This window comes from Pocillopora damicornis, chromosome 10, assembly GCF_964200805.1.
Source record: "Pocillopora damicornis chromosome 10, jaPocDami1.2, whole genome shotgun sequence".
Taxonomy (NCBI): domain Eukaryota; kingdom Metazoa; phylum Cnidaria; class Anthozoa; order Scleractinia; family Pocilloporidae; genus Pocillopora; species Pocillopora damicornis.
The window spans coordinates 4,906,072-4,921,677 of NC_142679.1; the positions used below are offsets into that span (position 1 = coordinate 4,906,072).

Genomic DNA, 15,606 nt, shown 5'->3' on the forward strand with positions numbered 1-15,606 from the left:
GCTGGATAACGCGTGAATGTTACAGGGAGAAGTTACATGTTAGTCACTTATGGGAGTTAATGGGTGAAGCATATTGATGTCATATGCACGTTATTTAACCTCTTATCAATCTCTGAAGAGTTTAAGTCCTGACCTTACTTCGTCTACTTTCAGGAATAACACTTTAGCAATCAGGTAAACATCGTTCAAAACGAAAGCTCAGCGTACAAATTTTCCAAAGAAAAACTTCATATAAATAAAATTCCGCTTTTATTAAAATTTAAAGAAATAGCGTGAGACAGCTCTCGTCTACATGAATTATTAAGTACTTACCAGGCGAGATATACGAATAAATTTGCAATAAAAAATAAATTTTAAAAGAACATCGTTTCCAATTTTCAGAAATGCTCATCTCAAGTGATTCCGAGTTATACCGAGTAGGAAAAATTTTTATTGAAAAACTGCTCCAAAATGAAATTTTTAATCAATCAAATTTTGGCGATTTTCAAATATTCGCCAATAATTCATAGTTATGTCAATAATCCCGTTATTAGATTGAAATCATTTTTTAATACCTCGTATACAAATAGATAATATTCGGAAAGACTTGCTTTCTTTTGCGCTTTTGAAGAATAACGTTTTTGTTGCCCTATTCGTCGGCTTCATTTCGGCCACTGTTATGGCGGTTGGGGCTCGATACAGTGTTAGGTGATTTTCTAGAAAATAAAAACAGTTCTGAACAAAAAAATTATACCACGTTTATAGACTTACCCTAAGGTGTCTTTGAGCGAAGTATGAAGGTAGGGCTTTTTCTAGAAATGTGCCACATTTTTTTGATTTCACGCGGTCTCCAGAAAAATTCTCTCTTAAGTCAAGATTTACCTTTTTCAGGATGTTCAGATCTTCTTAAACAAGACAACTGACCAGGGTTCGACGTTCCTGTTAGACTTTGAGCTGAGGGAGTTGTAAACTTCCAGCACAGGAGAAACTGATAATGGAAGAGTAAAGTGAGTCGCTGCATTCTTTGTTTTCATGTTACATCCGCTCGGCTTTTAAATTCGTTCACGATCAAGATAAAGTCGTGATAAAGAAGCTTTGACCTCAATTAGTCGCTGGTGCGACGACTTGAAAATGAATAATTTTCGAGTGAAAATAATTCTTATCCACAGTTTGTTTATGTGTTAGGGTCTAGAAACTTAGCAGGAGACTGGCAAATAACATTAATTATTAAAAGCTCGATCAACTTCAAAATTTGACACACTTGTTAAGGATTCTCTTCTATTTCTATTAAAGAAAGATTAAACGGTTTAAGGGGGGAAAATAAGTGAGAATGGTTTTCTCAGGAAGACATTGATAACATTTCACGACATTGGTTCACTGACTGAACCAGTTCGTGCGCTAATTATAGCATTTTTTTCTTTTCAATTGCCATGGAATTAATTAGCTTAACAGTTTTCCGGGTTTTGTGGAGCTTTTATCCTGCAAATAATTACCCTTGGGTTCAGTAGTCTAGAATTTAAAACCAGATAAGAGTAGAATGTCTAGAATTTAAAACTAGGTAAAGATAGAATTTAAAACCAGACAAAATTAGTTAAAAACTTTCACCCATATTGAAAAAGAGAGACAAAACATGAAGGGTTTGCCCTGTCTGATCTTTATTGTGGGTTTAGTTTGCAGCTGTATTAACGACCCTTGAACTCCCAAGATCTGATTGTTAATTCTCCCCTCTAGCTGCTACACATTTCCTTGTAAATAAGTCACGAGAATTTGGTGTAAAATCAATACTAGTTAAAACTTCTACTCGATGAGTTTGAGTATTGTCATTACATGTTGGCTGGATAACGCGTGAATGTTACAGGGAGAAGTTACATGTTAGTCACTTATGGGAGTTAATGGGTAAAGCATATTGATGTCATATGCACGTTATGTAACCTCTTATCAATCTCTGAAGAGTTTAAGTCCTGACCTTACTTTGTCTACTTTCAGGAATAACACTTTAGCAATCAGGTAAACATCGTTCAAAACGAAAGCTCAGTGTACACATTTTCCAAAGAAAAACTTCATATAAATAAAATTCCGCTTTTATTAAAATTTAAAGAAATAGCGTGAGACAGCTCTCATCTACATGAATTATTAAGTACTTACCAGGCGAGATATACGAATAAATTTGAAGTCCTGATGCGAAAAAGTACTGACCCGCAATGTAAGAATTGTAGAGACTGTATAGGGTATTTATTTTAACCTTTAGACATAAATGTGCGAAGGCGCTAAAGAACGCACGTAACGTGAATTCAAGTCTACTTTAAATTAACATCAAAGCAAGCCAACAGGGGGCCAAAACATGAAGGTCCTTGGGAAACTTCGTTATTGCACGTCTTGTTGCCAGCTCTATGAAGCATACTGAGGTCAAAAGTTAATTTACCTAACTTTTTGGTAAACTAAAAGTAACCTCTTATCAATCTCTAAAGAGTTTAAGTCCTGACCTTACTTTGTCTACTTTCAGGAATAACACTTAAGCGATCAGGTAAACATCGTTCAAAACGCAAGCTTAGCGTACAAATTTTCAAAAGAAAAACTACATATAAATGAAATTCTGCTTTTATTAAAATTTAAAGAAAGAACGTGAGTCAGCTCTCCTCTACATAAATTATTAAGTATTTGCCAGGCGAGATATACATATAAATTTGAAGTCCCGATGCGAAAAGGTACTGACCGGCAATGTAAGAATTGTAGAGACTGGGGTATTTATTTTTAACCTTTATCTATAAATGCGCGAAGGCGCTACTTAAAATAAACATCAAAGCAAGCAGACGGGGGACCAAAACATGAAGGTCCTTGGGAAACTGTTCGTTATTGCACGTCCAGTTCCCAGCTATATTAAGCATACTGAGGTTAAAAGTTAGTTTATTAGACAATCTCTTTTATTCACCTGCTACGTAACCTCTCAACAATAAAAAGTTTACATCCTGAGCTTGGTGCTTCTTCCTGTTTGGGTTCAGGAATAACGTTATTACGATCGGATAAATATCGGAATAATACTGACCCGCAACGTACGAATTGTATAGTCTGTAAGGGGTATATTCTCTTTATACATAAATACGCAAAGGCGCTAAAGGACGCTAAACCTAAATTTGAATCCTTGTGAAATAAATACTGATTGCTTCCAAACTGCACGCAAACTCCAAATCATGAGCTTGATGATTCGTCCTGTTCCTTCAGGAGTAACATTAACATCCTACCGATCGACTAAACATCGCTTAAAACGCAATCTTAGCATAAATAAAACTTTCAGATGGAAAAACTTACAAATAAATAAAAATTGTACTTCTATATTAAAGTTTGAAGAAATAAGGTGAGACAGCTCTCTACATAAATTATTTAGTATATACCGGGTGAGACATATGTGCAAATGCCTCATCCTAAAACGGAAGAAAACAACACCTATTTTGACTTTTGAACTCCATAATAAATTATTTACAGCGAGACGGAAAAAGACCTTTGGAGTTAACACTGGGGAAGAGAAAAGACAAATCAAAGCGCCATAGAAGATTGATGGAAAAATTTATATCTCGTGTAGTTAGCCTTTTTTTAACTTACTTTTTTCAGTTCCTGTTTAACTGAATCGGACGAACATGTAGAAACTAAGGTTTAAAACAGCGCAATCTTCTTGTCAATTATCATTAAATCATGATCTAAGGAGGACTCCCTTCCAATCTCATTCATTTCATCTGAAACCGCCCCATCTAAAGGCAAGTGACATGGGTTATCTGTTAAAACCATTGATTGAGTTTGTTGTTTTAATAAGGTAAAATTTTGATGTTTCATTATTCTCGTGTTTGCCACTCAAGTTCGTGTAAATTTCAATCATGAACACTTCTTAAGCTCAAAATTTTCAGTAAAATTTCATCAGATGGTATTTGATGCCCAACAAGAGATTGTAAAGTTCTATTCTCTTGTTGACGCCTATTCTTTGCTCTTTTAGGTTCAGTGTGTAGAAAATTCAATGGAGAGGATGTGCTAATAGGGAAATAGTTTTATTTTTCGGCAAATCTCCGGCTTTTATGTGGTGACTAATTACGTAATCAGCTGGTCGAGTGACATCACTTTTCCGCCAAAATTAGCGTTCCATGGCGAGAACGGGGAGGACTGTTCACATTAGTACTGGTAAAGGCAGATGCAGGGGAGACTGACGATTCAAACATATGATCAGTTCGTTTTCACGGATTTCCAGGATGAGTGCTTCCCCGTATTTCACCTCAAAAGGAAGACAAACACGCTCGGCGGCCAGAGAAGCAATCGCAGCTTTGTCAACGAACCAAAAGGAACCAAGAAGACACATCAAAATCGAATACGAGAAGCGACATGAAGACTCGTCTAGGGACGACAAGAAAACTGAAGATGTTGCAGCCAAAAAGCGTAAAACAGACACGTCCACGGCACAAACACAAGGTTCAACTTGGCAGCCTCTTAACTGGAGAGAGTAGCTGGCTAATATTCGTGAAATAAGAAAAACACGCGATGCCCCAGTTGATTCACAAGGATGCGAGAAGACACCTGATGAGAGCCAGTCACCAGAGGTGAGAGGAGATGAAATTGGCAATCCAGTGGGGTGGGGTAAGGGAAGATCCGACACAGTGGTCTCCTCAGAGACAACTAAGCTGATTTATGAGAGGTAGAAACGTTTTGGGTAAAATGTCTGCACAGCCCCATACTGTTGTAAAACAAATCTGTTTTCCTAATGGCAATGTATTGTTTTTGTCATTGTTTTCTCTATCCAAGAACTGAATGCATGATGTAGAATGGGGCTGTGTAGAAATTATACCACTTTTTGCTTGGTCAATGTCAACACATTCATTTACCCCCAGCAATTGATTGCATCCCAATTTTCATTTGAGTTATAAGATAAATTATGACAAATAGTTCAACAGCTATATGTTTAACCCTTTACACCCCAACATTATAGTATGCATAGTCTTCATACAGTTCTCCTCTCATATCCTAAGGTAATGACAAGGAGAATTTGTGTACCAGGAGCTTCTTTGCTTGGTGATCATTTCCTTTTTTCTCAAGGGTTCAAGGGTTGTAGAGTAATGAGAAATTAGATGTTAGTCACTCTTAAGGGTTAAGGTGGGTGAGGATCAGTTTGCAGAGTATGGCAGTGCATGCACAAGTTCCCTTTTAAAAGTCAATTGCATGCTAAAATCACTGTATTGCGTCAAGATCTGTCATACTCTGCAGCCTGGGATGAGGTTGAGGTCTCCTCATAAGAACCTGGACAACTGGGCCAGTCTTTTTTCAGAGATCTTGCCTTACTGATGTTTATTTGTCAAATTTTTTGTGATGATTTTGGTTTCTTTTTTTCTCACTTGCAACAATAGAAATCTTCATGTATGAGCTACTGGAATAAAAGTTGTAAGGATACACCCTCATCCTAGCAACCATTCTTAAATTTCTTATTTAACCCTTTAAACCCAAAGGATGAGTAACATCTAATTTCTCCCTACAATATCACTCCTGAATTACACATTAAGGTCATGAGAATTAAGGAAATGGTCATCAGGAAAGAAACCTTTTGATTGGCAAACAAATTCTCCTTGTCAGCACCTTAGAAAATGTATAAAGAACAGTATGGAGAATATGCATACTGATGTTAGGGTGTAAAGGGTTAAAGAGTAGCCAGTCAGAAATCTCACCTTGCATATAGGGTTGAAATTTCCCTTCTAATCAGAAAACAAAGTCTGCTGATTAAGCTTGCCACATCATCAGACTCAACTGAAGAGTTTGTTCAGAAGAAAGAGGGTGCTTACAAATATTAGTATAATTCTACTATTGTCCTATCACAGACATTAAAAACTAATTGACTATGCTGCTTATACTATCTGGAATTTACGAGGAGAATTTGTTTGACAATCAAGAGCTTCTAGAATTGGACATCATTTACTTTATTCTCATGATTTTAAGTATTTGATGCAAGGGTGAAACTGTCAGGAGAAATTAGAAGCCAGTCACTCTTAGGGTAAAGAGGGTTAAGACAGTCCAGTATCAATGGTTCATCTCTCATCACTTTTGCTGACAGTCTGATATCAAGTACTTATCTCCCTCATGCTGTCAAGTCAAACAAAAGACCAAGTTACTTTTGCTGCAATGGAAAAGTTAAAGGCTTATGGATTAACAATAGAGAACATTCTCATAACATCAACAAGCAAATTGGTGAACTTATCTACCCTGTTGGCTTCTGGATGGTGAGTAAATTTTTATGTTAGTGAGAAACTTGATTTTGACAGAATTAACCCACTAGGAAGTTAAAGCAGCTTGTAAAATAGTCTGAAGGCCTTCTCTCCCCTTATTGAATAAAAGTTGTGAACATTTTTTTTAAACTTACTAGTAGGACTTTTCAGAGTAGCTACTAATAATAATATTTTCATCATCAGTCGTGTTAAACAGGGTTCAGGGGGATCTGATATTAGCATGTTACTGAATCAAGGGGGTTATACCAAGTTGTTTTATTATTTTCATTTGTCACTTTTTCACTTACAAAGAGGGGTTAAGATTGGTTTATATATCCTCCATAGAACCTTTGAGTCCCCTTCCTCCCTCCCCCTTGTTGCAAAAATGACCTGCAGAAGTCTAAAATTAAAAAAAGAAGCAACAAAAATGGTTCAAAATCTATGACACTGAACTCCATTTTTAACTTGTAACCCTTTAACTTCCAGAGGTGATCAATATAAAACTTCTCCTAATAATATCCTTACATTATTCAGCAAAAAGGTAATGAGAATATTCAAACTTATCAGGTAGAAATTGTTGTCTTGATCTAACAACAACTTCTTGTAACTAATTTACAAGGATATGTGTAGCAGCTAGAAGGGAGAATTAGGAATCAGATCTTGGGAGTTAAAGGGTTAAACTTATCCTACCAATGTGAACTATGGCTTGGTACAATATAGAGTATTTCCCAGGGTACTTATTATAATTATGCTTTGATTGTAGAAAAAAGCTGAGTACATCAAGAATGCCACTAAAATTTGTGCTGAGAATTACAATGGAGACATTCCACCAACAGTAGAAGAGCTGGTCAAACTTCCAGGTGTGGGCCCAAAAATGGCGCATATTACCATGAACGTGGCTTGGGGACAAGTGACTGGAATTGGAGTTGATAGTCATGTTCATAGAATTTCTAACAGACTGATGGGTCAAAAAACCTACTAAACTGCTGGAAGAAACTAGAATTGCTGTAGAAAGCTGGCTTCCAAGGTAAAAGTGACTTTGAATGATACCAAGTTATGCAAATTCTCTTCACCAGCTGTTTTGCTCCTTCCCTGCCAAAGCCTTTTCACTTACTGCCGCGTTTTAGAGACCCAGATATTGTGCAAGTTCCAAACAAATTTTACAAACATTCTGAAATAAACAGGCTTTTGGTCCTTCTTGACTTTTAAGGACTGTAATGGAAAAAGGAAATTTTTAAGGACTTTGAGACCTAGATTGAAGGTTCTCTAGATGCATAGCAAACCTTGACTATCATATGCTGTTTACCAATAACCAACAATTAAATAATTAAAGTGTATGGTTTCAGATACTAAATTAGTGAATTCTGTTTCTGTTTTCTCAGAGAGGAGTGGGATGAACTGAATGTATTGTTGGTTGGATTTGGTCAACAGACATGTCTTCCTGTAAGTCCAATGTGCAAGTTCTGTCTTAACTCCAAGATCTGTCCTGAAGGTCGAGGAAGGAGCAGAGGAAAAGCTGAGGAGGAAACTAAGAAGAAACTTTCACCCAGAAAGGATGGAAAGGACACTAAGGGGGAATTGAGTTTTACTTTAACTGAGGCTGTCCTTGTCTTTATCCTTGGGCCACGTTGTTCAAAGCTGGGTTCAGCTAACCTCATGTTTAGTGTGAAATCTCATATCAGATTTTAACCTTTTAACTCCCACAGGTGATTCACATGTAACTTCTCCTTACAATATCCATGCACTAACTAGCAGACAGGTAATGAGAATATTCATTTGTATCAGGTAGAAGTTGTTATCTTGATCTAATTCTCGCAACTAATTTACGAGGAAGTGTTAAGCAGGTAGAGGAGGAAATTAATAATCAGATCTTGGGAGTTATAGGGTTAAAGCTATAGAAGAAAATTCATTACAATTTGTTTTGTCTACGATTTGATGATTGGATGCCTTTTAAAAAATAAAGAAAATTATCCAAAAAAGGCTTTTTAACAAAGCAGTAAGGAAACCTGGATTAAAATTTTACCCCGGGTTAGCACTAATCAGCCTTCCAACAACTGAGCCCAGGTTAGCATTGGTCCTCAAACCATGTCTCAAGACTGGTTCCAACTGTGTAAAATAAATGTATAGGTTCATGATACAATGGATAAAAGGGGAGATGGAAGCAAAATCAAAGACTGTGAGACCTAGGTAGCAAGGTGCTTTTTTTGTCAAAGATTTTTTATAAGTGGTACCCCTTCCTTAAAGGGAGAGATCTGCCATTGAATTTGATTTAGAAATTAGTTTATACTTTAAACGGTGGATGGCAATGAAGGCGTGCTCTGATTGGCTACTCAAACTCCTTTCATCCTTTGCTATTCGCCTTGCAAAGCTATTCACAATTATCTTTAAGACCCCAACAGCCTGCCCAACAGGGTCTACCGCCGAGTTCAGGGCAACATCCCCCAGTATCTCCAGCAAGAGAGAGACCCCCCTCCGAAACCTAATGTCTCCATAGCGGTGGCTCCAAGCGGTATCGTTTTGTCGTGGTACATGGCTCTTGAGGAGAGACGCGCGCCTATAATGAACTAGCAACTGTTTGCCCTTTAGGACGGCGGCACAACGGAGAACCCTCACCAGTGGAAGAAGATTGGAGTCGTCAAGGCGTTGACGCTTCCTATGGCTTGCATTCTGACTCAGTTATCACCCGGCAATAAGTGCCACTTCTTGGTACGCGCTACTGATGTTAATGGACGACAGGGTGAGTGCAGTGAGGCCTGCACTATTACTCTCAAATAAATCATTTTGGCAATAAGAGAAACTGTCTTGTACAGCTCTTTATCGGCACTAATGGTACTTACGTATAAGAAACTTAGTGTGGAGTCTTCAAGTTAGATTTATACCCCAAGAATACAACGGCAATCAATGATAGACAATCTGTACAGTACTGATCTCGGAGTATTTGTGAATCGAAATTTAATATATGTCTTCTTCGCCGTGGTTATAAGCCACTGAAGCCAGACGTATTTACATCTTTTTACTTTTGAAGGAAAGAATGGCGATCTCAGATGCGTGAAATTTGTTTTATTACGTCAAGGATATGAATTAATCGATTTTCTACAGCATTGATAGTTACTGATTTGTAGATTTTGTTTGCTTTTAGAAATGGGAGATTTTAAGAATGTGTTGCCGACGTTTTTTTTTTGTTTTTTTGTTTTTTTTGTCGTCGTATAATGATGGTGTGGGTGTTGGGATTTTAAACTCGATCGATTAAATCCCTAGGCTGATTGTGAAATCGCGATGTCAACCTGTTTCCCAGTCCTCTCCAGCATGAACCTTGAGGGAAAACAGATAGAACCCTGGAGAGGAGGCTCTCTCCCCTTCCTTTTTTTTTTTTTTTTTTTTTTTCAAGTCATAGAAAGCTCCCCCGAACTTCGTTTGAGTTGAGTGAAATCTTTCAGTTCTTCCATTCGTGAACATCTAACTTACAATACTTTCTTTTTTTGTCTAACTTTTTTTTTGCTCGACAATACGTTGAAGGGAGGAGATCAGGTTCGCGGAGGATTTAGCAGCCAAAATATTCCGACGCCCCTCAAAACAATTCAGAAAGCATTACTTTTATTTTGCCTTTCTCTAACGACTGTGGTAACTAAGTCTGTAAAGAAACATACTGGCCTCTTTTACGGATAGTTTTAACAGTCCTTCAGGAAATGTGCTTTTTGTATGTACATACTTCCAGAATCGATGGCAACGATTGGCGTCGCACTTGTTACATATTCGTGGGGTATTAAATTACCATGATATAACGAAATGCTTAAAAGTTCAGGGAAGTTGCCAAGGCTTTATTTTACAATCACTTTTTTATGATTTTTATTTTCAAGAAAGTAAAAGCTTTTTTTCACTAACACGGCTATAAAACCCGACCATTTGTAAATAACAGTTTTTGAAACATGTGGTTGGCCTGTGACTTCAAGGTTTGCTTTTGATCGCTTCACTTTGTTTTGGTCTCTTGGTATCTTGAAAAAGGATTAGACATGATGGTCTGTTTATAATGTGTGACATCTGTTCGTGGGGTGCTAATGGAACATCACTATTGGAAGGAAAGGTTTCACATTTCACTTCAAGTTGAGGAAAGCGATTTCATGTCGGTATTTAAAACCTAGTGCTAGACTAAATTATGTGTCAATGTATTATTATGCTAATAATATATCAATGGATTTTAGTCACCTTCGCAGCTGTTTTTGGTCGTAACGCCACGCAGCACCGGGCGTTACATGACAACTTGAGTTTCCATTGCAAATTCTATGAAGGCTACATTAGTTAGTGCCCAGATCTCTTCGTCAAGTTCCTTGAATCCCTGAAGGTGACGTATGGTGACTACAGCAGTTTTGTTCAGTTATGCCTTACTTTCATCTCAGAGAGATTTAGGTCAGGGTTATGAGCCCAAGGACGCCAGAATGGACCACCCTTTGCATTAAGATTAACCTCGCCACATTGGTTTGCCCACCATGCACCAGTAGGAAAACACTTTCCAAGGGAGTTGTCATTATCTTGGTCTGGTGTGCCGAATTTCATCCCTCGGATGTTCAATTTAGGATCTGTATTTCCATAAAACCCATTTCCGATGTTTCCTTCGTACGAACTCATGTCGCATCGATACTTTTCTGTTTCGTCAGCTACCTGAAACCCACCATATTTGGCATATCCCTTTGTGCCGTTGGTTCGGTGCAGATCTATTCGAAGAATGCTGTCGGAAGAGGCTATTCGGTGCAAGTTGTCGTTTCCAAGCCAGAATTCTTTGGACAAGTCGCCAAAGCCTACTCGATACTCTACCCACGTTCGTTCAAAGGTTTGCTCGTATGGACGGGAACGTCTTTGAACCACAGTCCACCCACCTCCATCTGTGGTTTGGTCACAGTACACGTTTATGACCCCTCGACCATCTGGGTTGATTTTATAAATGCCATTGTGATTCGCTCCCAGGGTTTTCAGCTGCTGACAGCTTCTCACTGTACGTGGAACAAAGGAAACATAATATGAGACTTGTTGCTGAAAGGAAATTATCGCAAATTTAAGTGTTCCTCTCTTCTATTCAGTCACGAGTTACCCACCTCCGCTGTGCTTTTCGCAATACACTCCTTTATAATCCTGTCGACATTCACACGTGAACATCCGGGGATTCCAACACGCGTCAACACATGTTCCACCATTTTGACATGAAGCCGAGGTGCAAACAGGTCTATTTCCTCCCTGGGTGAAAATGGGAAGAATGGTTAAACGTACTTTCATCCTTTTATAAGGCGAAACTTACCATGACAATACCTTATTAGGTTGAAATATATTCTCGTTCTTAGAGCTAACGTTTCTCTTTCAAAATGAGTATAGAAGTTTGATATTTTCAAAGTTTTGTGTAGGAATGAATCTTTCCCTCTCCTGTTTTCCTTCAAATTTCGTTTCCGGTGTTTATCGAGCAACGATTTTGTCTCTATTTGAGCAAATTATATTTACCCAAGATTTCCTTCTAGAAAATAGGCATTTTATGACATCAATTATGTCAATAACAAAATTCTCGAGAATGAGTGGTTCTTTTATCAGTAAAGCAGCTTTTATTTGCGGCTTGATTGGCTGTTCCATGTCCAAATTGTTTGATTTCACCTGTCCAATTATGAGCACTTAGCAAATGTTAGCCAGTCAAAATGGAAAAATATCTGAAGTGCATTAAGCATTCGATATTTCTAACAACGTTTAGACTTCCGACTTGAACTTTTGCTATATGAATCTATTCATGTGCGCATGTTTAAATTAAAGTTTTCATTCCTGCTTGTAATTTCAAATCATTCCCCCGATTGCTGCCTGAATTGTACTCCCGCCCACTGAGTTCCACCACATTTCAACTTACTGTGTTTCGGGCTAGAAATGAAGGTCTTACAAATGTTCAGTTTTAGGCAGCCATACTGTTCTCTGAGATAAAGGCATTTATTTGACCTCTCGATATGATTTTGACACCACCTTGCTCAGAAGATGGAATTTGAAAAACCGAAGACCTCAAAGGTTCCTGCGCTTGGTAGGTTTAGCACTGATGATTAAGTTTCTAACTGATCTGTAAATTTCTATGACTCACCATCTGTGTCGTTGGCTCGTAGTAAGTGATGCCTTTTCTTAAAACAAAGTCATTTGGGGCTGTCGCTTTTGATTGGTCACTTAATTCACATGTTTTCCCTGAGTTTGCATAATTAAACGATCGACAGCGTGCATCCCGTAGGCATTCCCACGTACAGTCTATCGGGCACGTGACAGTGTGCGTAGCAATCACGTGATTAACCAGAGTGTAGCCTAGAACAGATGCAAACATATCGTCATATATGAGAGTTTTCTTCAAGATATATCTTACATAAAACAAAAAGAGAGAAATCAAGAGAACATTAACGACTTGATGAAAATCGTAAAAATTTATAAGATATTAGGAACACTTTGATTGATCGAAAGCCTATCGTTCATTGTACAAGTAAACTCAGGGCTCCATTTTTAAAAGCGAGAAGGCGCACTTTCTATCGTTTTTTTAGGCGTCAGTGCACTTGGAACGTTGGTAATCATGCACCCTCGGGTCGTGATTTACAACTTTTCCTTGTGTTCTCAGTAACATCCCGTGTGAGTTTTTGCGTCTGAAAACCGACAGGAAGTGAAAAGTATTGCTTAGATATTAACATATCTTTACATGGAATTATTTTTCTCATGTTTCGAAAATTACTCAGTCTTAGTTTCGTAAATTTCCGGCCAGTTCTATCTTAGGCTGTTCGCAACTCTTCGATACGCAACAAGAAAATACACAAGCCTTGAAAGTTGTTGGTTCTTAATTCTGGAAACCCCTATAATTAAGATTCCCACTCATCAGACGATTTTATGCTCTATCACAGTGAATTTGATCACCGGTCTTCCTTTTCATCCTCATCGTCCTTGTTGGCCATGGTTTACTCTAGTTTGATCGTGTCTGCAACACGTTATCTTGAAGTAGTTCCATTTGAAGGTGAATAAAATTCCATCATTACCATTAACTTTATTCCATCACAGCTACAAGCAAAGCGATGTCAGGGAGGAATGCACGACACGAAAAGCTGAATTTTACAGCTTGAAACGAGCTCACGTTAAGAGAAAGATAACTGAATGCTTTGCTTCGACTCGCGACTCGGTATTAAAGTGTTTTTCGCTAAAATACGAAAATTTGCTTGTGTTGTAACTGATGAATTAAAGTCAGCGCACCACGATTACATTACCTTCAACCCCACTATTCAGATAAATAGTCTCAACAAATCTTCTCGGTTCACATTGGTTCTACGTCAAGTTTTCTATCTTTGTGTTGTCCAAGATCTATTTTTACCATTATTTGCAGTGCGCAAATTAAGTGTTTAAGTCAAGCTTTACCTTTTTCAGGATGTTCATATCTTCTTAAACAAGACAACCGCCCAGGGTTCGACGTTCCTGATAGACTTTGAGCTGAGGGAGTTGTAAACTTCCAGCACAAGAGAAACTGAGAATGGAAGAGTAAAGAAAGTCGCTGCATTGTTTTCAAGTTACTTCCACTCGCCTTTTGCATTAGTTCACGATCAAGATAAAGTCGTGATAAGGAAGCTTTGACCTCAATTAGTCGCTAGTGCGTCGACTTGAAAATGAATAATTTACGAGTGAAAATATTTCTCATCCACAGTTTGTTTATGTGTTAGGGTTTTAGAAACTTGGCAGGAGATTGGTGAATAACATTTATTATTAAAAGCTCGATCAGCTTCAAAACTTGAAACACTCAGTAAGGATTCTCTTCTATTTCTATTGAAGAAAGATTAGACGGTTTAAGGGGGGAAAGTAAGTGTGCAAGGTTTTCTGAGGAAGACATTGATAACATTTCACGACATTCGTTCACTGACTGAATCAGTTCGTGCACTAATTATAGCATTATCTTTTTTCAATTGCCATGGAATTAATTAACTTAACAGTTTTCTGGGTTTTGTGGTGCTTTTATCTTGCAAATAATTACCCTTGGGTTCAGTAGTCTAGAATCTAAAACTAAATAATAGTAGTCTAGAATTCAAAACTAAATAATAGTAGTCTAGAATTTGAAACTGGATAACGATAGAACTTAATTAAAACTAGATAAAATTAGATAAAAACCGATTGCATCCACATAGACACAACATGAAGGTTTTATCTAATCTTTATTGTGGGTTTAGTTTGCAGCTATATTAACGACCCTTGAACTCCCAAGATCTGATTGTTAATTCTCCCCTCTAGCTGCTACACATTTCCTATGAAATAAGTCACGAGAGTTTGGTGTAAGATCAAGACCATTAACTTCCACATGATAAGTTTGAGTATTCTCATTACATGTTGGCGGGTAATGTATGGATGTTATAGGGAGAAGTTACATGTTAGTCACTTATAAGAGTTAAAGGGTAAAGCATTTTGAGGCAATCCGCGCGTTATGTAACCTCTTATCAATCTCTGAAGAGTTTAAGTCCTGACCTTACTTTGTCTACTTTCAGGAATAACACTTAAGCGATCAGGTAAACATCGTTCAAAACGCAAGCTTAGCGTACAAATTTTCGAAAGAAAAACTAAATATGAATAAGATTCTGCTTTTATTGAAATTTAAAGAAATAACGTGAGTCAGCTCTCCTCTACATAAATTATTAAGTATTTGCCAGGCGAGATATACGTATAAATTTTAAGTCCTGATGCGAAAAGGTACTGACCAGCAATGTAAGAATTGTAGAGACTGTTTGGGGTATTTATTTTTAACCTTTATCTATAAATGCGCGAAGGCGCTAAAGAGCGCACGTAAAGTGAATTTAAGTCGGAACAATACTGACCCGCAACGTACGCATTGCATAGTCTGTAAGGGGTATATTCTCTTTATACATAAATACACAAAGGCGCTGAAGGACGCTAAACCTAAATTTGAATCCTTGTGAAATAAATGCTGATTGCTTTCAAACTGCACGCAAACTCCAAATCATGAGCTTGATGCATGCTTCGTCCTGTTCCTTCAGGAATGACGCTAACATCCTACCGATCGACTAAACATCGCTTAAAACGCAATCTCAGCATAAAAAAAAAACTTTCAGAAGGAAAAACTTACAAATAAATAAAAATTGTGCTTTTATATTAAAGTTTGAAGAAATAAGGTGAGACAGCTCTTTGCATAAATTATTTATTATTTACCGGGTGAGACATATGTGCAAATGCCTCGTCCTAACACGGAAGAAAACAATACCTATTTTGACTTTTGAACTCTATAATAAATTATTTACAGTGAGACGGACAAAGGCCTTTGGAGTTGACACTGGGGAAGAGAAAAGACAAATCAAAGCTCCATAGAAGATTGATGGAAAAATTTATATCTCGTGTAGTTAGCCTTTTTTTAACTTATTTTTTT

At 37.5% G+C, this 15,606-nt stretch overlaps 1 protein-coding gene and 1 pseudogene across 2 annotated transcripts; one reads left to right on the forward strand and one right to left on the reverse strand.

The window, feature by feature from the left end:
- Positions 1–4,211: 4,211 nt before the first annotated feature.
- LOC149038546 (endonuclease III-like protein 1) lies at positions 4,212–10,408 on the forward strand (annotated as a pseudogene). Its single transcript, XR_016180249.1, has 4 exons — positions 4,212–4,428; positions 6,062–6,221; positions 6,970–7,233; positions 7,589–10,408. The product of XR_016180249.1 is annotated as an endonuclease III-like protein 1 (transcript).
- On the reverse strand, positions 9,788–13,147 carry LOC149038547 (fibrinogen-like protein A). The gene is made up of 4 exons (XM_089184114.1): positions 13,110–13,147; positions 12,304–12,568; positions 11,294–11,432; positions 9,788–11,191 (listed from the first exon to the last, which is right to left on the reverse strand). The coding sequence occupies exons 1-4, from the start codon at positions 13,145–13,147 to the stop codon at positions 10,575–10,577; spliced, it is 1,059 nt and encodes a 352-aa protein (XP_089040240.1). The 3' UTR covers positions 9,788–10,574.
- Positions 13,148–15,606: the final 2,459 nt, after the last annotated feature.

Coding starts and splice junctions, on each gene's coding strand:
- LOC149038547 (XM_089184114.1), bottom strand. CDS start 13,147: ATGGCCAACAAGGACGATGAGGATGAAAAGGAAGACCG. Junction 12,569..13,109: donor GAGGATGAAAAGGAAGACCG/GTGATCAAATTC, acceptor GTTTTATGTAAG/ATATATCTTGAAGAAAACTC. Junction 11,192..11,293: donor TTGCGAAAAGCACAGCGGAG/GTGGGTAACTCG, acceptor TTCCACGTACAG/TGAGAAGCTGTCAGCAGCTG.